At 44.1% G+C, this 25,544-nt stretch overlaps 2 protein-coding genes across 2 annotated transcripts in view; both read left to right on the top strand.

The window, feature by feature from the left end:
• The window catches only part of RP1 (RP1 axonemal microtubule associated), a 193,036-nt gene extending 189,651 nt beyond the window's left edge, over positions 1-3,385 (top strand). The window contains 2 exon segments of the mRNA XM_032919831.1: positions 589-664; positions 3,317-3,385. Of these exon segments, the coding sequence (XP_032775722.1) occupies positions 589-615 (27 nt within the window). The 3' untranslated portion in view covers positions 616-664; positions 3,317-3,385.
• A 12,322-nt stretch (positions 3,386-15,707) lies between these two features.
• The window catches only part of XKR4 (XK related 4), a 235,863-nt gene continuing 226,026 nt past the window's right edge, over positions 15,708-25,544 (top strand). The window contains 2 exon segments of the mRNA XM_030480226.1: positions 15,708-16,358; positions 16,361-16,601. Coding sequence (XP_030336086.1) covers positions 15,764-16,358; positions 16,361-16,601 — 836 coding nt within the window. The 5' untranslated portion in view covers positions 15,708-15,763.

The raw sequence follows: 25,544 nt of genomic DNA, 5'->3' as shown, positions 1-25,544 counted from the left end.
TTGAGCCCAGCCGGTAACTTGGAACCATGCAGCCGCTCGCTCACTCCCCCCCTTCTTCTTCCCCCCGCTCCCGTAGGGATGGGGACGAGAATGGGAAGAATGTAACTCCCACAGGTTGAGATAAGAGCAGTCCCGCAACTAAGGTATAATACAAAACCACTACTGCTACCACCAATGATAATAATGATTAGTGAAATAACAAGGGGAGAGGATACAATTGCTCACCACCCGCCGACCGATACCCAGCCCGACCCGAGCAGTGATCTGGGCCTTCCGGGTAACTCCCCCCGGTTTATATACTGGGCATGACGTGCTGTGGTATGGAATACCCCTTTGGCCAGTTTGGGTCAGGTGTCTCTGCTTCCTCCCGGCTTCCCCTCCTCCCTGGCAAAGCATGAGACTGAGAAAGTCCTTGGTCAGAATAAACATTACTTAGCAACAACTGAAAACACTGGTGTTATCAGCGTTGTTCCCAGGCTGAAAGTTAAAAAACACAGCACTGCACCAGCTACTAAGAAGGAGAAAAATGACTGCTATAGCTGAACCCAGGACATTGTATTAAGTTTGTTCTTTTTTTCCCTTCTACAGCAAGTGGATGGTTTCTGGAAAAAGTAGAAATAACAGATGCATCTAGGAATTCAGTGTACTGCTTCAATTGTAACAGGTCAGTAGATCAGTTCCTCATCACTGTAGAATTAGTAGTAGTCTTTTTAGTCTCTCAGTTGTTTCTCTTCTGGTTTCCTAAAACAGTAAGAATTTTTTAACCATGCTGTGTTCATATCAGTCCATCCCCAGTAACTTTTGAACCCTTTGGCCAACTTCAAACTAATTTGTCAGAAGAATAGAGGAAGACACTACATTTTCTCAAATTATTAAAACTGGAGGACTGTAGGAGGGAGAGACACAATTTAGTACCTTTGCCAAGAGAAGCTATTAGCATGACATTTCCAAGAGGTAGAAGCTGTCTGGTGAACCATTACACAAGTATTAGTGTGTAAATAGCTGACAAGCATATCATGGGTATGCAAACAAGCATGGGAGGGAATCACAATATGTGATGGTGGGAGGATGGTAGGATACGGCAGTATAGATACAAAACTAGAGAAAAAGTAGTGTATTTTGTTGAGCAAAAGCAACATCAAAATACTTCTGTTTCAGTGTCTGCTTAGTATGGATCTAAGATATATTCAAGAAATCTTTTTACAATGTGATGTAAGAGGATAATGATCTAAATTTAGACATTTACTTGGATAAAGGAGTGCTGGGGTAAAGGGCTTCTAATGTACAAAAAGAAGATCCTCTTCACTCTGCATCAAACTGAAAAAATACATTTTCAGAAGTTCAAAATTAAATTGAAAGGTGTATTTGGAGTGACAGTTTGCTACAGTATACAGTTTACAGCTTAAAGATTTTGGAGAACAGACAAGTGTGAAAACTTACAAGTTCCCTACCTCTAGGAGGAGGGGTGTTCCCTAGTGGTCTGAAAGCAGAAATGATAGCCAAGAATATTTAATTTTATCCTTCCCCAAAATGTTCCTGTAAACTTGAAAATTCATAGAAGCCAAATCCCAACCCTGCACCCAAAAAGAAACATTATTTTTAGTTCTTGGGTAGTCAATTGCACTCTACAGTCTAAGACATGAGAATATGAGGCTATTACCAACCTCAACAACATTAAACTTCTTCCAACATTAAAATTACCTTCATTAAACTTCTTCCAAACATGTGCTCAGGTACTATCTTATCTTCTAGATACCTAAATTTAGGTCAGTGAGCATGAGCAAAAGTCCTTAGACAATATCACTCAGGTGTGCAAGTTTCAGCTGATGTTGCTCCACCTCTTTTGCTTTTTGTGATCTGAGAGTTCTCAGACCACACCAGTCAGAGGAAAATTCTTGACGAAGATAGCTTGCAACACTTTTTTCTGGATTTTTTTTTTTTTTTTTTAACTTTGTTTAAAATCTTATGGTAAAAACAGAAACGCATTTAAGAGACCCATTTGGAGCAAGAACTTGAATCACATCATTGACGTGGGGAGCGACTGACACACATTGATTCTACAAACTGCTGCCTAGGACACTTAACTGGGCCCTTTGTAGGTTAGAGTCATGTCCTTACCTTAATGCATACCTGCTTAGTCAAAATGGAAGAATTTCAGTAAAAAAGAGATTAGGAGGTCCACTCCAGAGAGCTCAGTGACCCAGAGGCTATGGGGCACTCTTCGGATACAGGAAACTGTAAGTTCATGTCCCTGTTCCACCTCAGACATGGAGCTTCTTGTAGAATCATAGAATAGTTTGGGTTGGAAAGGACCTTCGAAGGCCATCTAGTCCAATCCCTCTGCAATAAGCCGGGACATCTTCAACTACATCAGGTTGCTCAGAACCACATCCAATCTGGCCTTAAATGTCTCCAGGGATGGTGCATCTGTTATCTCTCTGGGCAACCTGTTCCAGTATCATCTCATAGCCTACTGCATAAATGTGGAATAGGTTTGTTCTCTCACAAAGACACAAAGAAAAGACTCTTCTGGTACAAATGCTATCTTTAAAAAATATTCATTTTATCTGTCTAGATTAGTCGTGTTACGTCCTGGAACTGTTTAACTTCAGCCATATCTGTTTCATAGCTCTTCAATTGTGCAACTTCAGATGTAAGCTACATTAACACTACACTGGCTGGCAATCCCTCCCATAGTAGCTCCTTAGTAGATATCACATCAGGTAGTCAGTCATAATACTTGCAAAAGCATTAGAAGCTTTTTAACTCCCTTTGGTAATTAATATATAGGTTCCAGTTAACATCGATCTACCTGAGTGTTGGACTGGGCCTATTCCCTGTATAGTCAACAGTAAAACCTCCATAGGCTCTTACAGAGCAGGGTTTGGGCCCACCATGCAACTCAGTATTTTGTGAACCAAGAAGGAGGTACGAGAAATAAACAGTCCTGGAACGGAATACATGGACAATAACCTGCTATCAAAGAACAGGTTTCCTTACTCTAAATAATCCTGATTTTATGCCACTCAATGAAACAATCTACTTGTCACCTGTATGACCAAAAAATAAAATGAATGATTATTTCATAAATATATTTATCAAGTTAATTGCATTTTTTAATTACGCATATATGGATACAAAAAAAAAAAGAAGTAAATCACCAATTTCTTCAGGTTGATTACTGCTTCTGTATAAGGAAATGCAAAAGCTCTCCTAGAAATCCAAAGGTACAGAAGCAGGCTCTTATGATTTGTCTGTTTGTTAAGTTTTGTATGTGTGCCCTGTCTATGACAGGTTTTTATGTTTTTCCCTTAAGGTGGCTTGCTGAGGATGAAAGTGATGGCCGCACCACAGTGCAACTTTATCCACAGCTGCTTGATTTCTGATTCTTTCTGAGTGTGTTGCTTCTCCAAATTCATGCTGATCTGATTTACTTGTATTTTATAATTCTGAAGGTATTATAATTACTGTGAAGGAATGTCAAAACAATGTATTAAAAACATCACAGTAAATTAAACATGTCTAATGTGAACACTGCATTCCAATCCTATTAGAGATGCTCAAAAACTTTGCATGACTGAAATTTAGAAAGCAGAAATTTAAATCTGCACATGGCTCTGTGAACTTGATCTGAGCATTCATAATGGTAGACATATGTAGCAGCATACTCAAACATTTTTGTTTCAGTAATAATTTGTGGGTAAGTTAAATTTAGCTCATGGGTCAAATCTGTCAATATTTATTAATTTGATGAATCTGTTTCAATTTCAACATTTATTAAACTTTAGATTTTCTCAAAATCATTTTCCAAACTCCACAACTCTTCAGCCTTACCATATATTGCTTCCTTTTTTTATAAGACCATAACGGAAAGTAATAAAGGATTTGTTATTCAGGCATTCACCCTGTGTCAGTAAGCCTCCCGCTGACATTTGATTGTAAAATCTTGTAGCTGAGCCAGAACCTCAGCTGAGACCCTTTAGATCCAAAAGGTCTCTTAAGAGGGGCTGTTACCAGTAACACTGCAATAACTTACTAGCAGGCTTAGGCAGCTCCCTGCTCAGCTTGATGGCTTTTGCAGTGCCCATTCTTAGTCATCTAACTGGCTTTCCAGTGCTATATCTTTACTTTCAAAAAACACAGAATTCTTTTTGAAAATGCACAATAAATAGAAACATATTTAGCTATAAAAGCACATAGTAATGTTTGATTTGGTAGGCTTTGACAATTGCCAGAATTGACTCAGGAAGGGTTTAGGATACAGGTGAGTCTGAAATGAACTCATGACATGCACACCACCTGAAGTTTCATGTGTGTGATCAGAATACAAATATTTCTATATAAGGTACATAGGGCATCCCTCTGTTTGATCAAAGGCTCCACCTTTAGTACCTCCAAAATATAAAATCTGTGTGAAGATTTGAATTTTAGACCCATTTCACCCTCAAGGCACTACCATGTTCTGTAACAGCAATGTGCTTTCTACAATCATAAGAATTAAATGAGTTTCTAATCTGTGCTGATAAAACATTGCCTGGCTGTCTTTTTCATATGTTTAATGTTTATTTACTCTCATTATTCTGTGAAATGAGGAATGTTGGCCGATATCTGCATGGATGATGATACTTCAGTTGCTACTTTGACACACAAAAAAAATAAACACATATATAATGGGTCTTGGCAGGTAATTTCATTTTTATTTACCTTATACATCATCAGAGGGAGAGCTAATACAAGGTGTGGATGTGATCAGGGTGAGGAATGGAATAGTCAGTTTCTCCCAAAAGTGCTCTTTCTGCTCACACAGCTTCCACACACACTGGAATGGATTTGAAACTGTATCCCCAGAGCACACAGTTCACTTACTTAGTATCAGTATTCATTACACTGAATCACTTTGTTGTGATCTATTATGTGATTTGTTTCATTATTATGTCTTTCATTAATAGTTTGTAATACTAGCTCTCTTTGATGCCATTTCTGATTTATCAAGTGTAAATAATGCCTTCCTAATCTGTTTTTCATTACTATCAGTGAATACCCTCCTTCTGCAGCTGCCTTCCACATTTGAAAATTATTTTCTCTACCTATATAGTGTACAAATCAGGTTTTCAATTCACTTCCCTGGATCCAGAGCCTTGTAAGTACCTCGACCCTTCCACTAACAGAACCATCACAGCAGCGGGCTTCATTTCAAGAACATCATAGAATTGTTAGGGTTGGAAAGGACCTTAAGATCACCTAGTTCCAACCCCTCTGCCACAGACAGGGATGCCTCACACTAGACCATGTCACTCAAGACTCTGTCCAGCCTGGCCTTGAACAGTGCCAGGAGTGGAGCATTCACCACTTCTCTGATCAACCTGTTCCGGTGCCTCACCACCCTCACAGTAAAGAACTTCTTCCTTATATCTAACCTGAACATCCCCTGTTTAAGATGGGTACTTGAAGTTCATATTACAAGGGGATTACACTTTGACAAGAAAACCTGAGGTACCATAAGAACTTCCTTCTCAGGTCTTGCTTGGAAGGTGCACCAGTTTAGCATATTTAGCTTATGACCAGTGCCAAACTCCAAACTTGCCTCTTCCACATGCTGTATGGTGATGTCTGCTGGGTTTGGCACAGAAGTCACTTAATCTCTGTCCCTTGCAAGTGGGACAATTTTTGGACAAAATTGCTTGCCAAAGGCAGAGACACTGCAGAGATGAGACCTTGTGTGCACTCTGCTGTTGCTGCACAGCAAGGGTGCTGCCTTGCTTTTTTCCTCCCAGCACTGTGCCCTGCCTATGAAGAGCCTGGGCAGATATTGACACCATTGATGCCTCTGCGTGGAACAGAGATGTAACATGGAAAAGAGACTGCCTGGGTCAACAAGAAACCCAGGCATTTGGCACCCATGGTACTCTTGGAAGGAGTAGTGAGATAACTCAATCAGCTGGAAGAGGCAAGGCCTCTGTAGTGGACAGAAGGGTTTGACTTCCGCTGACTCTCCCTGCTGCAGCCTGTCCTTGAAGGTCCATGTGAGAGAGCAGTGGCTAGAGGATGGTGGTGGTAGTGGTGATGATGATGATGATATGATGATGATGATGATGATGATGATGCAAGAACACTTAATTTTGCACTGCAGAGGCAGCCTGGAGCTGAGTGCTAAAACATAGACCCTGAAGACCATAACATAGACCCTTAGACAACAGAGTCTGAAAGTGTCCATTAAGGGTCCAGTATTAGTTAACTCGTATCTTTTTTCTTTATCCACTTCAATATATAATCATAGAATGGTTTGGGTTGGAAGGGACCATCTAATTCCAACCCCCTGCCATGGGCAGAGACATCTTCCACTAGACCAGGTTGTTCAAACCCCATCCAACCTGGCCTTCAACACTGCCAGAGATGGGGCAGCCACAGCTTCTCTGGGCAACCTGTTCCAGTGTCTCACTACCCTACGGTAAAGAATTTCTTCCTAATATCTAATCTAAATCTACCCTCTTTCTGCTTAAAGCCATTACCCTTTGTCAGGCATGATTTGCCCTTAGTGAAGTTGGTTGTCACTAATCAGCTCCTTATTTCCTGTGTCTGTCAACATAGTTTCCAGGAGGATCTGCTCCATGATCTTGCCAGGAATAGAGGTGAGACTGATTGGTCTGTAGTTCCCCAGGTCTACCTTTTCTCCCTTTTTAAAAATCAGGGTTATGTTTCCCCTTTTCCAGTCAGTTGGATCTTCACTGGACTGTCACGACTTCTCAAATATGATGGATAATGGTTTAGCTACTTCACCTGCCAGTTCCCTCAGGATCCGCAGATGCATCTCATCAGATCTCATGGATTCGTGCACCTTCTGGCTCCTTAGATGGTCTCAAACTTCTCCTCCAGCAAGCACTTGTTCGTTCTCCTAGTCCCTGCCTTTGCCTTCTGTGACTTGGGCAGTGTGGCTGGAGCTCTTGGTGGTGAAGACCAAGGCAAAAAAGTCATTGAGTACCTCAGCCTTCCCCATGTCCTGGGTGACCATGTCTCATGTTTCCTTCAGGAGAAGGCCACATTTTCTTTTATTACTGACATGCCTATAGAAGCTTTTCTTGTTCTTGACATCCCTGGCCAGATTTAACTCTATTGGGGCTTTAGGTTTCCTAACCAGATCCCTGGCTGCTTGGACAATTTCTCTGTATTCCTCCCAGGCTACCTTGCTTCCACCCTCTGTAGGCTTCCTTTTTATGTTTGAGTTTGTCCAGAAGCTCCTTGTTCATCCACTTAGGCCTTCTGGTATTTTTGCCTGACTTCCTCTTTGATGGGATGCAACACTCCTGAGATTGGAGGAAGTGATCCTTGAACATTAATCAGCTTTCTTGGGCCTCTCTTCCCTCCAGGGCATTATTCTGAAGAGGCCAAAGTCTGTCCTCCTGAAGACCAGGGTAGTGAGCTCGCTCCTCATTGCCCTAAGGATCTCGAACTCCACCATGTCATGGGCACTGCAGCCAAGATCCTTACGGCAATGAGTGATCCAAGGATGTGCTTGATCATTCCCCATCAGCACCTCCTTGCTGGTAAGAACAAGGTCCAGCATAGCCCACATCTTCATTGGCTCCTCTATCACTTGGAGAAGGCAGTTACTATCAACACATTCCAGGAACCTCCTAGATTGCTTACGGCCTGCAGTATTGCCCCTCCAACAGATATCAGGGTGGTTGAAGTCCCCGGTGATGACCAGGGCTTGTGAACATGAGGCTGCTCCTATCTGTCTACAGAGGCACTCATCTGCTTCATCTTCCTGCTCAGATGGCCTGTAGCAGACCCCCACTGTAATGTTCCCTGTCCCCGCCCTCCTGGGACATAAGCTCTGTTCAGCTCCTCACCCATTCCCAGGCAGAGCTCCATGCACTCCAGCCAGCCACTGACATAAAGGGCAACTCCCCCTCCTCCCCCGCCTGTTCTCCCTAGAAAGCCTGAATCCTTCCATTCCAACATTCCAGTCCCACAATATCTCCGTGATGTCAATAAGATCATAGCCCTGCAGGCGTGCACGCATATCTGACTCCTCTTGTTTATTCCCTATGCTACATGTATTTGCATAGAGGCATTTTAGCTGGGCACCCAAGGAAGCTGACTCACTGGCTGGGGCAGCTGGAATTCCACTGTGCTGCTCTTCAGGTTCTCTCCTGCTGACCTGTAACCCCTCTCTGAGCATCCCTCGCTGGCACTGGCATCAAACTGACTCACCGAGGCAAGCAGCTCCGGTGTAGGTATGTTCCATAGTGGAGAAGAAGATCATGGATTCCTGTGCCAGGAAACCCCAGGGAAGTGTTGAGACCTGCCAGGAGACGGCAGCTCACCCAAGAGCGGCTTACAAGGCATGGATGGAGCCAGGTGTAATGGCAGCAGATTTAAAAAAGGTGTAACCAACACCAACAGTCACTTGCACATACTCCTGAATCACATGCACACACTCCTGGTGTGCTTTTATATATATTAATAGGTTGTTCTAGGTGACATATTTCTGCCCATTTAAGCCCCTAAATGTCTCAGTTTATTTTGCTGATGATGTTAAGGGTTTGAAAAAAAATAGAACCATGTTCTGGCTGGCTCATTGGGACATTTAATATTCTCCCAGCAACTCCAAGTACTGCCTGGCTGAAACTCTTCTTACAAAAGAAAGGATTCCGTCCTCTGAAGTACGTATGAGTAGTTACGTTGCATCTATCCATCCTGTAGTTTGTGAATTGTGGAAACAGCATGAGAATAAGAAGAAAGGAAGTACCAAGTGCTCCTTTGCGTTCCTTTAGAAGTCTTGGATGAACACCATCTAGTCCCAGTGGGTTGGTAGTATTTATAGATGTGTTTGCAAATATAAACATCCTCTGCTCACGCATCGACTTAAAATGGTCTCTTGCACTTCTTCTCCACAAAGAAAAGCAGTAGTCTGGAAAAGTCCATTAACTCATCAGTACTGAGCAGTGCAAAGCACTGACACAGCTTTCTATGGTGTGGCTGAATCTGTGTTTTACGGTTCTTTTCTTGGCTGGAATTAATTTTAAACAGGTGGATCAAAAAGGGGAAAGAAATTGGAACTTCTCATTTTCTTCTTAAAACTTTTGAAAATTCTTTTATTACATCTTACATACAGTGTCATAGGGCATGTTAATATCCCCTCTGGCATTTCATAAATGCTTTTCCCATTTATTGTAAAATGTGACATGCTTGGTTGTTGGTTGGTTTCTGCATGCACAGTGGCAGTGGAAGAGTTGTCAGCATTGTACAAAGCCTGGTTGCAAGCTTGCTTCCTGTGATATCTTCCCAGATGTCTTCTGCTATCATTCTTTATACATTTATGAAGCAACATGAAAGGAAACTGACATCCATTTCTAAATAATAAATGCAAATTTAAGAAATCCTGAGTTAAATCTTTGAAAAATTCTAAGAAATAATTTCTTCTTTCGTACATAATAATAAAATCCATATACTGTCATCAAAGCTGGGCTGTTCTCAGTCATTCTGTCTACTTAAACCTGGAATTTATTTATCTTTATATTTATTTATTTATTTAGAGTGTGCAGTTGAATGTATTGATATGTTTAGACATTCTGGAAATGCGATAAAAGAAACTACAGCCCCAATTCACCAGGAAATTTAAGTTTGTGCCTAAACTATAAATATATAAACAGTCCCACTAAGTTTTATTCATAATCTACTTAAAGTTAGGCGTGCACCCAAAAACCCTACTGCATTGCATCTCCTTTCCAAATCTCATGTGGAGGGTGTGTATATGTTGGTATTTTCATATGAACCTTCACATACTACAAAAAAGACATTTAGAGTACAAAATATACACATCAGTTTCAGGATGTTATAAAGCAAAATAATTCCTAAAACCAGGGAGCAGTCCAGAGCATTCTTTGTAATTGTAAAAGGGGGGTAACATATGGAGATACTTGATTCATGCTTCTTTTCTCAATTTTAAAGGCACATTTACAGTTCAAAAAACGTTTCTATGTGAATCTACATGTAGGCCTATAAATAAAATAATCTCAAGCTAAAGCAAGCAATAGCTGTTTATACTCAGTATGTTTCAAAAATATATAGTATTTTAATATTAATTTTCTAAACAGTGTAGCAATTTACCAACAGGTTTCTGATTTGTGCTTCTGTTAATTTGCTAAAATATTGGCTTCATTCAAAGAAAATGCATTCTCCCCTTGCAATGAAGTATCTCAGCTATCAGAGCTTGCAATCGCATGTGCCTATGTGAATATTGTAAATATTAAACATACAGCCTATGTTCCACCAACACGTGTGTATAGTTGAAACATGAATCTATTGAGAACGTCTAAAACTTGTGAATATTTTGTAGAATAATTCTTACTTGCTGCTTCTAAAGAAATTGATTGCATGTGCATGTGTGCCTGAGGGCACTGTTTTAACATGGAAAACTAGTTAAAATCAGATGTATGGAAGACACAATGGGGAGACAACACCAGAGTGAATGAGAAAATAGATGTTCATCAGATTCTCCATTAGGCAACCCCAGCTTTATATCTTCACACCAAGACAGAGAGAAGCATTGCAGGAAAAGGCATTGAGTGCCTTTGGGAGAGAAATCAAATGTGTATCAGAAGGCAGGTAGAAAAGAAAGGTGAAAGAAGGAAGGAAGGGAGGGAGGAAGGAAGGGAGGGAGGGAGGAAGGGAGGAAGGGCGGGAGGGAGGAAGGAAGGTAGGGAGGAAGGGAGGAAGGGAGGAAGGGAGGAAGGGAGGAAGGGAGGAAGGAAGGAAGGAAGGAAGGAAGGAAGGAAGGAAGGAAGGAAGGAAGGAAGGAAGGAAGGAAGGAAGGAAGGAAGGAAGGAAGGAAGGAAGGAGGAAGGAAGGAAGGAAGGAGGAAGGGAAGGAAGGAAGGAAGGAAGGAAGGAAGGAAGGAAGGAAGGAAGGAAGGAAGGAAGGAAGGAAGGAAGGAAGGAAGGAAGGAAGGAAGGAAGGAAGGAAGGAAGGAAGGAAGGAAGGAAGGAAGGAAGGAAGGAAGGAAGGAAGGAAGGAAGGAAGGAAGGAAGGAAGGAAGGAAGGAAGGAAGGAAGGAAGGAAGGAAGGAAGGAAGGGAGGGAGGGAGGGAGGGAGGGAGGGAGGGAGGGAGGGAGGGAGGGAGGGAGGGAGGGAGGGAGGGAGGGAGGGAATCAACCAGCAGATTCACCAGATCTGGAAGAAATCACCAGAGAACTCCTTATGACTCAGGACTTCATTTATTTCTAACGGGAGTGCTCAGGAGCTCTGCTTGGCAGAAGACTGGCCCATTGCCAGCCCTGCCAAGACAGCAGGGTTCTGCACAGCTCGTTCATCATGCAGAACTGCTCCCCCAAGGACTGACTATGGTGAGAAAAGCAGGCTTTTCTGCCAAAATACTGCCATAGGGTGTCAAATCCAGGTACAATGAGCTCTTTCTAATGCTTCTGTTACTCTGAGGTAGAAGAAAATAAAGAAACATCAAGCACCAAACTGCAATTGTCAAAAGTATTGAAAACAAAAGAAAACAGATTTGGGAATCATTTGGAACAAATGCATGCAAAAAAATCATTAGACCTGTAGTGTATAATGATATTCTAATGGCAAAATGAGAGAACTACAAGCAAGAGCTTGAGTGTATTTTGATAGAGCACTCTATACAATTTAGCTAAAGACTGGGAAAAGCATCATCATCAGGAACCTGAAGAAATAAAAAATACTTTAAAAATAAGAGGTTTGGAACCCAGAAGTGTATTTCCTGGACAATCAGGTCTGAGTTGATAGCAGTCTACAATGAAAAAACAGAAAAGCACACACACAAAAAAAGTATTCTTAAAGTAGACAAAGGTGATATGATATTGTAAGGGGGAAATGGGAAGCAGGAGTTGTAATTCAGAACAAAGCAAAAGCAGTACTTGTGATACTCATAAAAATGTTTTCTTTAAAGAAAGACAGAGAAAAAGGAAGCCAAGAATAATATCTCCTTCAGAGAAAAATTAGCTTTCCGTGAGAAATGAATGTGCCTGTACTTGGTTTCTAAAATACATATTGATGTCTGTGATCACACTTTTGCCCTTCAATTATATTGTGTAATTACTAATTTCTGAGGTCTAGTAACAACACTGGCTTATTGAATGCAGGCTGGTTGGTATACCATGTGTATCCAAACTCTTCTGGCCCCAATACAGCTTCACAGAAGCTATGCCAGTCTAACAAAGAGGAAATTTGGTTCTTTTTCTTGGAAGCAATTTCTTCAGCACTTACATATTATTTGGGATTCTTTCCATTTGTTATCTTTTAAGTGAGAAAACAAAACAGAACACATTGCCCTGGAAATATCAAGCAACTTTAAATTTAATTTAAGTTTGAATGTTCATCTACTGAGCTGCCTTCCTTTAACAGCCAGCTATTGTTAACATGATAATCAGTGTGAAAGAATATTATTCCCCTCACAAATGCAACAGTAACTGAATCCAAGAAGAGAAAATCAAACCAACCAAGCAAAAGAAACAAAAAATGAGAAAGGAGAAAGGAGAAAGGAGAAAGGAGAAAAGAGAAAGGAGAAAAGAGAAAGGAGAAAGGAGAAGAAAGAGGTGAGGAGAGTTAAGGCAAGGAGAGAATGAGACAAAACAGAAGAATATAGTGAAGAAAGTGTAAAACTCTCTGCATCACAGCAAACTGTCTGGTAAACTGAACACCTTTCAGATCATAGAATACCAGTTGGAAGGGACCTCAAAGATCATCTAGCACAACCTTTTTTGGCAAAGCATGACTTAGACTAGATGACCCAGCACACTGTCCAGATTCATCTTAAAAGTGCCCAGTGTATTTACAGGTCTGCTCTAAAGCCTGCTGTGGTGAACTGGAGTCTTCCTGGGTGATGGATCAATCCCTGTGGTCAAATTCTGCCCCTGAGTGAAGTGGCTGAGTGTAAATGCACCAGAAAATCTATCCCCCCCCTGGGGTAGGGAGGGGAAAGTGTGGGGACACTTGGCCCCAGAAGTTACATCCTCCAAGCTGGCTAGCAGTGGGGTGGCCTTGAGCAGGCTACCATGACCTCTGAAGGCAATGTACAGCTCCAGCATCACCATTAACGTTGTTAAATATCTACTGCATTGCTCAGAAGTACCTTCTGCCCTTTTAGTATGTTGGAGCTCGATCTCCTCCATTTTATTCCCTTCACCTAGAATCTAACACCTTTGAGTTACTCTCTTACCCCATGTCCAGCTCAAGCAGTTCAGGTTAGCATTTCAGCTCTAGGAGCACAGTTGCTCCCTCACCCCCACTCGTGTATCACACTATAATCTCCATTATGAATTTGTAGCATCTTTTAGACCTGTATATGTCAAACAGACTCAATTAAAGTAACTTAAAGTACACAGTAAACCATTTCATTAAGGATGGAACTGTAAATAGAATAACACTGGAAAGCTGTTGGTATATACAAACCCACCAACTTGCAGCTAAATTAGCTTCATTATTAAGCACTTTGCTGACAAGGTAATCTTAACATATATTGTATTATATATAGGTGCCGACTGAATTATTAAAAGATACCTCGAGAAAGAAGCAATTTGTATTAAAAGTCTAAGGCAATAAAGATCATAGGGATTGTAATGAGAATGAAATTAATAAGGGCTTACAAAAGGAACAGAAATAAAAGTACAGCTATACCACTGTAACAGAGATTGCAGAGCAAATGTGTATTATTCAAGAACCATTATGTGATGATGTAATTAAAGACTCTTGTAATGTGTAATAACATACAAAATAACAAACCAAATTAGTTTTACGTGCACTCTTCACCTTTCAAAGTTTGAGTTTGGTGTGCTTAGCACTTTGAATAATACAGTAATGCACGCTGCAGTCTTTTCTTGAAATCTGGGGTATGTATCAGCAAAAGGTAATTTCCAAAATGCAACTTTACACTTGCCATGTATATTAAAAAGTTAGAAGGCAGATTTTTCAGCTGTCTGTATGAGTTCTTCTTTTTCATTAATGAAGTTGAAGTGAAGGGGCTATATTTAGGCACATAATGTAACACTGCCCTATTGCAATCTCACTGCCATTCCTATGAAGATACTCTATTAAGGCAGCTGAACTATCTCACTGCTCTATTTCAAGGGGGGGGGGGGGGGAGGAGGCATGCTTATAATATATTCCAGAGGCGAAAAAAAAGCACCATTCCCAAAAAACCCGAAAGGGGTGAATCGGCTGCTCATCCCGTTCGTTTGGAGACGCAAGGGGACACAGGGGGGTCGAAGGTCCAAACGGCCCCCCCCGCCCGCACCTCGAACCCTGTTCCCGGCAGTGGGAATCGCGACCCGGGTAACTCCCGGGGGCAGGAGGCTTGGTGGCCTTCAGGGACCGGGTAGCTACCGTACGCCTGCGTCCCCTGCTGGGCTCCGAGGGCAGCGGCGAGTGCTTCGGGATCCTCGCCGGGACCGCTCCGCCCGGGACGGCTTCCACCGGCCTCTGCCGCTCGCCGCCGAAGTTGGAAGCCGCAGGCGGGGCCACCTCAGCTGCTGAAATACCGGGATGAGCTCAGAGGCGCCGCCGCGCTCCGGGAGCAGCCGGAGCTGTGGGGAAAGGGGCGGGGGGCGGTGAAAGGCATCGTGAGTTCGCCTAGTGAATTTTATGCCTAAAAAGCGATTTCTGCGGGTGGCGGAATAAAAACGGTGTCTGCTCACTTTCCCCCAAACGCCTCTTAAGACAGTGAACCACGGCACAACTCCAGAATTCCACCTCTCAGTCGCGTTTCACAAAGTTGGGGAAACTACGGCAGCGTTTTCTGCGGGACGGCGGGGCAGCGCCCGCCCGCCCTGCGCGGGACCTGCCGCCGGGCAGGGCGTTACGGCTATCACCACCGGTACCGGTCCTGTCAGCGCGGCGGGACTGTGGTGGCTCCCTCGAGCCGCTCGCAACGAGAAGCCCGAGGAGGGGGAGGAGGCCGGGGAAAGGGGCCACCGCCCTCCTAGCCGCCCCGTCCGATTCCCCTTGCGTCCCGCCACTCTACTCCGCTCCGGGCGGGGCAGACTCACCCCAAACCGTGCCGAGGACACTGGGGGCCGGCAGCGGAGCCGGCGGCACCTCCGCGCTCATCCCGCTCCCGCGGCGCCGGCCCGGGGGGGCGCCGGCCGCACCCCGCCTCTCCCCGCCGACCCGCTCGCTCGCCCCGCGGAGCCGCCGCTGCCACGCCGCCGCCGCGCCCACCTCCCCAGGCCGAGTCGCCGTGCCACCGCCTCCCCCCGCCGCCGCGGGGCCACACCGGGCCCTTCCCTCCCTGGGGCCGAGCGCCCCCTTCCCCGCCCCTGCGCCAGTGCCGGTGCCGGTGCCGGGCGGGGGGCGGCGGCAGCGAGGGAAGAGGGATGAGGTCATCCTCTTTCCCGGCGTCAGTCAGCTGGGTGGTGGCGGCGGCGGAGGCGGGCGGGGAGGCGGAGGGAGGCGGAATGCGCTGCTCCGGGCAGCGCTGCCCTGCCTGCTCCCGGCTCGGGCAGAGCGCGGCGGCGGCCCCGGCACCGCCGGCCCCCGCGGAGGCGGTGGCAGGGCGGGCGGGCTAAGCGCAGCTCCCCGCAGGCAGGCGGCGCTGCGGGAGCGGCCGCCGCGGAGGAGCCGCCCGCGGGCGCGCAGCCCGGCGCGGAGCGGGGACAGGGGACGCGGGGAGCGGCGGGTCCGCGGCGGAGGGCGGGAGGCAGGAGGCGGAGGAGGAGGAGCAGGGGGAGGTGCGGGATAAAGGAGCGCTCACTGCTCCCGCTCGCTCTCCGGCGGGGCTGAGGGAAGCATCATGGCCGCGAAGTCGGACGGGCGGCGGAAGATGAAGAAGGGCGGCGAGGTGGCGTTCACGCCGCTGCAGAACTCCGAGCACTCGGGCTCCGTGCAGGCGCTGGCCCCGGGGCTGCCCTCCGGCGCCGGGCCGGGCGGCGGCAGCGACGACGACGAGGCGCCCGGGGGCGGGTGCTGCAGCGGCGGCGGCGGGGACGGCTCGGGCGGCGGCTCCCGCTGCTGCTGCTGCTGCTGCTGCGGCGGCAGAGGTGGAGACGGCGGTGGGGGTGGCGGCGGGGGCTCCCGGGGCTCAGGCGGGGGCTCGTCCTCCTTGTGCCTGCGGCTGGGCAGGGAGCAGCGGCGCTACTCGCTGTGGGACTGCCTCTGGATCCTGGCCGCTCTGGCCGTGTACTTCGCGGACGTGGGCACCGACATCTGGCTGGCGGTCGATTACTACCTGCGGGGCCAGCGCTGGTGGTTCGGGCTCACCCTCTTCTTCGTGCTGCTGGGCTCCCTCTCCGTGCAGGTCTTCAGCTTCCGCTGGTTCGCGCACGACTTCAGCACCGAGGACAGCGCCGCCGCCCGCCCCGGGCACTGCCCGCTGCCGAGAGCAAGCTGCTGGTGAGCAGCGGCTCGGCCGCCGCGGACATCGACGCCGCCCGGCCCTGCACGCCGCAGCGGCAGGCGTCCACCGCCAGCAAGAGCAATGCCACCAACAGCAGCACCAACAGCAGCAGCAACGCCGCCGGCAGCGGCGCCGCCGGTCCCCGCGCCGGCAGCGGCAGGTCGGCGTCCTGCGCCTTCTGCATCTGGCTCCTGCAGTCGCTCGTCCACATCCTGCAGCTCGGGCAGGTCTGGAGGTGAGGAGCCGGCCCGGGGGCCCGGGGCCCTCGCCACGGGGGAAGGGAGCGCGGCCGCGGGCGGGACTGCGCGCGCCGAGCGGCGGCCGCCCGTGCCCCCGGGGTCCCTCTCGGGACAACGCCCGCCGGGCTGTGACGGGTCTCGGGGGTGGCCGGGCCCCGGCGGGGCCGGTGGTGGCCTCAGGCGCGGAGTGTTCCGTCCCGTCGAGGGGAGCCCCGCCGCGTCCCCGAGCGCCCTGTGCCGCGCGGGCGGCCGCCTCCCCGGGAGGGGCCCGAAACTTCCTGGGAAACCTGCGCGGGGGAGAAATAAAGAAGGGGAGTGGACGCGGGAAAAGGGGAAAACCGTGTGCGTCTCCCGGTCTCCTCACGTGTGGCCAGGACAGCGTTGCCGCCAGCGGGGAACTTCACTGACAGTGAAGAGTTGCTTTCCAGAAACTGTTAATGAACACCCGTTGCTGTGTTGCGATGTACACAGCTGCCTGTAAATATGCTCCTTGCTATGCGTGTGCGTTTTCTCTATGTGTGGTGTAGTAAAGAAATGTCTTCTACATCAACTTTTGAGTAGCTGCTCTCAAAGGCATCCACAAGTGATGTAATGCGTGTTATGGAAAGGATGTGCTGGTGTAGGCTGTGGAAGGCATTTACTGAAAAGGAAGGTGACGTCACAGTTTACAAAAGTAATGTTTTCCTTTATTTTAAGCAAATTTCCAGGAAAGATTCATAGGGAGGCTGAATGCCCTGCAAACACATTTAGTGCTGCCTGAAAAGTGCCGAGTTCAGAATGCACAGTGTATAATGAGTTAAAATATCCACATAAAATTGTGGAATAAATGCTATGTTGAAGAAGGTCATACAGTGGGGCAGTGCACTAAAGCAACACCTGAAAATACTTTCGGGTTTTCTTGTCTGATGGGTGGAAAGGAATTCTCTCATGCTTCTGTTTTGGAAACTTTTCCCTCCTCCCCCTTCCCCCCCAATTATTTCATTAGACAGTTTAATTTGTTATTACTATCTACTTCTAACTTTGGTGGTTTTAAGCTCTGTCCCACCCTTTTGGACAGAGGCTGGCTTTTGCTCAGTTAGGGCAGTCTCCAGTACAGCTCAGTTCTGCTTGTGACCTTTAAGCATCAAGGAATCCAAGTGCTGCTAGATAACAGACTGAAGATTCTGGGATGCCATAACTATCTTTTATTTTCCAAATTTGTTGGTTTATTACAACAAATACAGTTTTCTAAACTTGGGAAACTAACTTAAAGTTATGGGTGTGCTCAATATTAACTATGACACAGCTTGAGAGGGAAGCAGGATTTTGAACTAGAAGTGATGCTTTGGTCTGGAGCTTGAATGCTTGCGTGCTCCTCTATGCTCTACCTCCTCAGCTGAACACAAGTTAAATTTAGAACTTTCTGAACAAGATGTTTTTTATATAATGTTTAGTCCCGGTCCTGAAGGGACAGAAAAGTAGGTACAGTGGCTCAAATTGTACATAGAATTTCATGCTGATACTCGTTACTCATCCGTATAGAAGACAGTGTGTATCATGCTGAGTGACACAGAATAGAGTTTTGCAAAGTCTGGCGTTGTGACTCTGTATTGGCAAACACAAAGAGCAGGGCTTTGGGTGGAGCAGGGTGCGATCCGATACTGTACAGCACTTTTGTCAGATGAGGTGCCTGGGATTTAGAGCTCTCCTGCTGCTTGCTTTTTGAGGAAGCACAATCTCTTTTAACATAATATTTCTCCTTGCAGGAGCACCTAGTCCTCTATGTTTAAAGCTAGCTGAGCCTCTTTTGATCATATTTAGCTTTTCTTCATCTTTTACGTGCAGTAGTGTAAGACTACCAGAATATTAAATTGACAAGGCATATTAGGACATTATATATGTTTTATGGGTTTGGTTTTTTTTCAGTGAAACAGAGCCATGAAATTGTTTGTCTGTCAGTAACTTAGTAGTTTTTATTTGCAGTTTTCTACCAACATACAAATCATATGGTCAGTTGTATTCGATCTTTCATATTGGTACTTCATAATTGATTAAAGTCACTTCATTTTAATTCTCTAGATATATTCCTCAAAAGGGAGAGCCTTTGGAGTCATGCAATAATCAGCACCAAAAAGAAGAGGTCACATCAAACTCTGAGAAACTCTGTACATAAGCGTGGTGTCAGAACTAACACAATCTCTGGAAATTTTCTGGAAAATACTATCTCTATTTGGACACCTAATAGCCCCAAACTTCTGCTCCGCAGTGTAACATTACCACTGCCCTGAGCAAGCAGCTCCTGAACCTTTAGGCTGAAGGATGACCTGAATGGTTTCCCAGTTGCATGTGTTTGAAGACTAACTCCTTCTTTGATACAGCTATATATTGAAAGCCAGATCATTGAAATTGATTATCTGTTAATTTTAACTAAAATGTGCTAATGGGAAATGAATGAGGTCTTTAATGTGGCATGGATCAATGCTGGAAATAGACAATCTAACATTACTAAAACAATTTTTGCCTGAAGTGTAAAGAAGGGGAGCTGCAGGAGCAGCTAAGCTGCCAATCAGTTTCTGATAAAAATGTATCTTTTTCTTTTTCTTTTGAAATTGACCTCACTTTTTTTCCTCCCACAAATTTTAGAAGAATAAGCACATAAATATATTTTTTTTTTCCAGCGGTTTGGGTGTTCACAGACTTCCTGATAACACTGTCCCTCAGTTAAAATTCCAGTGAAGTCTCCGAGGAGTTGCTTGCCACAGCTGAGTGCAGCTACTTGGGCTTTGTTTGCAGCTCATTTCATATTAAAATGTGATCACCTGCCTTCAGGGGGAGTTTCAGATTCATATCCTTTTCCATACTTCCAGTGTGTTCTGCTTGGGCCTGAAACCACACTATGGACCTGTTCTCCCAAGTAGGTGCTGTGAGAAAGATGGCTTTTTATTAGCAGACTCTGGGGAGGTAGAAGGAAGACATAACGCATGGTGTCTTCGCATTCCATTGAAAAAGGAAAAAAGGGAAATGGATGCTTTATTTTGTAGTCTGGAAGGACTATGTAGAGCTATATGGGGCCAGTAGGATTCAGGTGAACTATTGACCTTTGAGCCTGGCGTGAAAATATGTAACCATGCCTTTGAACATCCCTTTGATTCACTAGGTTTCCCAGGCTTAGCCCTGGCTTTCAGATTTTGCAGGGGATAGCAGGACTTGGTGACTGGATGTAAGAGATAATAGTGGTTCACTTGGCTTCTGTGGAGGTGGTTTATATCCTTGACAACCTTTTTGCTGGACGAGATTACTTTGAGCTGGCAGGATGCGAGAGCCATGCTCCTGAAGCTGGGTGAAGAAGTCCCTGAGGAGCCAGCTGTGTGGGGACCATGGGCTGTGGGAAGTTGGGTGGGTGAGAGGAAGAGACTGGAGGACTTGATGATGCCCATCTTGTGGTGTCTGGAAAACCAGAAGTAGCTCCTGAGACAACTGTTTGTGCTTGTAAGAAAATGGTGTGAGCAGGCTGTCTTGGTGCTCGGAGTGCTCGGAGCTTCCCACAGTGGCTGTCATTTTGTCTGAAAAGCTGCAGTTGAAGTGCCTGAAAGGAAAACTGTCAAGTTTCTGTAACCAACAAGGCCAGGAAGGGTGAATCATTGGAAAGAAGAGGACTGAAAATTACTCTTTAAAATTATTTCTAGGTAGCTCAGATGATAACTGAGATGATTAAGTATATCCTTGTGAACAGAGTGAGGGGTTTTGGCTGAGATTTGCTAGCTGTGTGGGAATCCACCTGGAGAAGGTGAAAGGAGATGCCAGGTTAATTGACTGGCCCTTCCAGGTGGCACTTGTCCAGGGCAGGTGTCTGTTCCAAAGTGGGTTTGTTTCCCTGAGAAGTGGTGCTATGATTTAAATATATCTGTTTATGTGTACTACTAAGAAATCATTATCTTCCTGCTCATTCCTGGTTCTTATTTGGAAAAAACCCAAGAGTTGGAGGAGTGTTGTAGAGGTGATGCTGGAGTCCTGGAAGCAGTATGAGTTTGCAGTCCCTGTGGAAGCATTTTTCACAGAGCTGGATCATAGCCGAAGAAATTTCATTGCCTGGGCTCACAAGCTTCACCTGTGCAATCAGTTGATGCTCTTACAATTTCCAAAAAAAACCCCACAAAACCCCAAAGGGGAAGATGGTGTTTGTAACTGTTGCATGAGAAGTCCTTATGACTTTCTCAGGTGCTCACTATAAGCATGACTGGGCCCCTAAGCTGTAAGCAAGGTAGTTCAAATTAAGAAAAACATCATCAGGCTCAACAATCAGCTCAACTCCATCCTTAAACAGTTTCATTTGTTTTCACAGTTTTGCTCTACATAGTAGTTTTGACACTTTTGTTTAGCAGTAGCGGAGGAGTTTAGTGTATTTAGGTGGTCAATAATTCCAGCTGCCATTGGACTTCACAGAGAGATGTGATATCTCAATCTGACATCAGCTTTTCTCACTGTTTTGAAATCTGTCAGATAGTTTGTCACATTGAGTCCAAATTATGAATCATAGCCGTTTCCTAGACAAGATTATTGCATATCCTCCCCATCTGTCTCTTAGTGTAGCGAATGTTACCACTCAGCAATACCATGTTTGTTTATTGAGTTACTGCAGTGCCTGCATTAAAGTCCTACTGGGCTAACTACTTTGCTTGCTGTGTCTTCAGGACTCGGAAAGGTGATGGGCTGTCAAAAATAAGAATTAAAGTTTTCTATTTTTTTCTTCCCCTCAGGAAGCAGGATTAGAAGGGGCAGCCCACCCTGCAGGTGGCCTGGCTACATTTAAATTTTGCTAATACATTCATCAGAATAAATATTCTTTCTTTTTCTTTTTTTTCTTTTTTTTCTTTTTTTCTTTTTTCTTTTTTCTTTTTTCGTTTTTTTTTCTTTTTTCTTTTTTTTTTTCTTTTCCTGAAGACAGTGATATGCAGATAAAGGCTGTGCCTTTCATAGGTTTTTTTTTTTGAAACACAAAAGTGAAGCTTTACTATGTTCTTAAAAATCTCTTACAAGTCTGCATACAAATCAGATTTGGTATTCGGTTTATTCTAATAACCTAAGCTACATGTAAAAGATGCTGATGTATTTTAGAAGAAAGATACTGTACTTTAATAATTAACAAGGGTTCTTTCTATAGAGAATATTTATCAGTTACATAAGTTTTCAGATTTTCAAAGGACTGCTTAAGCACTAAAATTTCTGGTTGCTCAGTTGGCTTAGTAGAACTAGTACTTTATATACAGAATGCTTTCTAGAGACATATATGGGAAGAATTTATATTTGGATTTTTCCAAAACAGTGGAAAATCCATATGATTTTAAGGGCTTGTATTTCAGAGGATTTCATGTCACCATCTATAGATATTATTGTAGAGTTCTCCTATGCCATACAGGAATGACTCTACGTACATATCATAAATTCAAAGAAATTTTTCACATTCTAATTTGCTTCTAAATGTTGTAAACTTGCAGAAAGTTTGGCAATCAGATGAGGTTTTTTTTGGCAAAAAATTCCTGTGTTACATTGGTGAAAGTAGTTAGTGCTGAAAGGTCAGTTTGCATGTCCACATCTCCTGTGGGAAAGCAAGAAAGCATAACATCACAGCTCCATCAATAGCTTCAGTTATCCTGCTCCTTATCTCCAGGTTATTTACATCACAGTTTATAGTATTTGGAAGAGTACTCTCCCTGTCAGCTGGCTTAGCCTTAATATTTCTCCATAAAGACTGAATTGGCTACAAAGATACAAAAGTTCTAGTAAAATTAAAATGAAATCAATACCTATGTCACTTTTAACAGTGTTATCTCATTCTTCCATCTCTCTTTTCCAATTAAGTAGCTTTTAATATACAGCAGATGAATCACAACAGTGACTTACAGTTTCAGTAAACAGGTTATTTGGGGGGAATTTATCAGGCACAAACAAAATCAATAGCTCTTTGCTTGCATTTCAAGGTATAGTGGAAATCTGTGGTCGCTAAAGTATATTTACAGGATGGTGCCATTTTTGTTCATTTTAGCACAGCTGTCAGTTGTATATGTTGTGTCAAGTAGACATATGAGTGGAAGTGGTAAACAGGCTATAAAGAGAACTGGTTTGATTTGCTTGGTTTTTAAAATGAAAGGAGCCTGATATGAAAGAGAACATGAGGGAGAACTGAATGGGCATATAAAAGAAAGCAGGTTTTGAAAAGACACAGAAATACCTGTTAATCCTTGTACATTATGTACCTAAATCCCTTTTATTTCCCTTCAGCCACTGACCAAAGAGAGATTATTTGAATAATTTTCTAAGTGACTGCTTGAGAGACTGGAGAAAGAGGCAGGAAAACAGAAGAGTTGTATGACTGGGCAAACTCACAGCGAAAATGTTAGATACACAGAGAAAATGTTAGATAAACTTTGATTGCAGTGAGGAGTCATCTGAACAATGATAAATACAAATGTGAGGTGTCAGCTTGGCATCAGTTTACAGGGAAGAGAGTACTCTTAACTATCTTTTCATAAATTTTAGAATTAAAAAATAATAGGTCTTGGGTATATATTTTTCCAAGAGATTTAACCTAAATTTTCTGACAACCATAACCAGAATTATCTCCCTGTGGGCTCTGATTGCTGAAATGGTTTCTTATCACTCTCCCTCTCATTCTGTTTCCTTCCCTGAATGGCTGAAATGGGTAATAATATATTTTTTCCCCCAAGATAAAATAATTCCTATACTATGTTATTATTTCCATTACTTCTCCTTCGACAACACACTTCTGCTGTTTACTATGGTTCATGGTGTAGGATTTGTATGGCGAGCCATATAAATCTTTTTGATTGTCAGGTATAATCAGTGGGGGTGGTTAACGCTGTCAGTTACAAATGATTTGATATCATGAGTTGCAGCAAATGGAGCAAGACTGTTTTGTGGGGTGTTTTCAAAGGAAGTTTGGCAGCCAATGATGTGTCAACAAAAGTAACTTCTAAAATTGGAAGGTGTGACTTAGGCAAGACTAATGTACCAAGGACTGGTTCCAGCTGCTTTAGAGAAAGACGCAGATGGTATATGGTGAATAAAAAGTGAATTAACCTACAGATGGAAGGACAGTTTTCCTCATCGCTATCAGCTGCTATATATCAGATTGATTTCTGCCTTTAAGAATGAAGGTTAGCAGTGCCATGGTTTTTGACATTGCTCACTTTAATGGGATGTTTTCATGTAAACATCTGATCTATTCTAGGATCCTGCCAACTTCTTGTTGGTGGTGTTGAGTGGTGTTTTTCCATGTGTGGTGCATAGATCAGTAGCTTAGTTTCATCAGGTCCTGGGAAAGTACTTTGTAATATCCAGCGCTAGTCTTCAGCTCTCTATAGAGGGATTTATACATACATAAAAAAATCACAAAAACCCACTGTGCTGATACTTTAATGGTTTAATAGTGGCTAATGTAGAATGATAAGCTTTATCATTGTAAATGTGTGGTCTTTTTTATCTTAGAGGGGTATGGGTGGAGTTGTGTCTCTCCTTATTTTTCTTCAACCCTAATCTTTATATGCTCACTTTATATGGAAATCTTTCTGTGAGCCAGCTCTAGAACAAGACTTAGCTCCACAAAGCAGAACTTAGATGTTCTTCAGGCATATAGACCTGAAATATGATCTAGAAAATTGTGCTGAGCAGCCTTGTTAGGAAGTTTCTGAGGAACTTAAATATAACAGACCATAATGTTCAACTTCAGTGTCCTAGAGGCTTCTGCATTTTGCATTTTGGCTGTGCCCAGAACCTCCCTAGCACACACAGGCTGAGTTCCTATTTCTCATTTAAGCACATTCCAAACCAAAAGCTAGGCTGGAGTGGCCCCCAAATCCCTGAGTGGATCCAGTTGGCAAGCATTGTTTAAACCCGCTTTATGAGCAGTGGTGAGCATCTTAGTGATGAGATCCCCGACAAATATTACTGACTCTGCCTTGTTTTATGGTACTAGAGAAATGTCCCTTGTGATTAGAGTATTTGCTCAGAGTTTAGGAGATCTGAGTCCACTATCCTTTCCAGCTGTGAGGGCTCAGATCCCATCTCCGTTAGTGCTTTCTGAACTGAGGCTTAGGTGAGACTGGCTGGAGACTGTCCTTCCTGCTGGATCTGTGTCATCCTGCTGATAGAAATGTCACGTTTGTGGTGCCAGACAGGAAGACCTAATACTTAGGGCCTTGAGATGGGATCAAATGCAGATTGACCTGTCTTTCTTTTTTACTGCTTCATTAATTTTTGTTTCCTGCCTTTTAACCTTCTCTCTCTTATCCTAAAGTACACCACCAATATCTCTATTTACAAACACTCATCCTGCTTTAAAAGTTCTGTCCTTCACCCTGTTTCCTTCACTTACTCACTTTTGCTGCTTTAAGATAGCTCATCACCCCCTTTCCTGTGGTGTTTTTCTTATTTGTTAGTTTGCTTTATAAACTGGATCCAATGTGCTCTGGAGAAAAAAAAATGGCCTGGGTAACAAAGGTTAAGAATTCTTTTAAACATAGTGAAGGTGCTAGAATCAACTTCAGCCCAAAGCTTCAAAGTGCTGGACATTTCAGCTTCAAAACCAGTGATGCATTTGGGTGACAGCAGATGAATAAGCTGAGTGCAGAACATTTCCAGGAGTAATGGTGGAAACTACATTCAGTACAGAATTATTGGAAAAAGCATGAATGTAAACAGAGTTCGTAGTATACTAAAGGAAGATGTTCTGTAAGTAAAGACTGGGCAACTAAAGAAGATTTACCCAGGTGAAGCCAAATACAGCACAGAGGATAATTAATGTGGCTGAGACAACTCAATAATAATGGCTTTGAACTTTTGCAATAGTGCATTAATGCATGTGTCAAAAGGAGGGATTGCATTTACAGTCAACAACCATTTTTTACCCCACAGTTTAATTAAGAACTCATGATAACAGAGTA

The sequence above is a fragment of the Strigops habroptila genome, chromosome 1 (genome assembly GCF_004027225.2).
Source record: "Strigops habroptila isolate Jane chromosome 1, bStrHab1.2.pri, whole genome shotgun sequence".
In the NCBI taxonomy this organism is placed as follows: Eukaryota; Metazoa; Chordata; class Aves; order Psittaciformes; family Psittacidae; genus Strigops; species Strigops habroptila.
The sequence above is the reverse complement of the archived record's forward strand: the minus strand, read 5'-3'. Positions and strand labels throughout refer to the sequence as shown.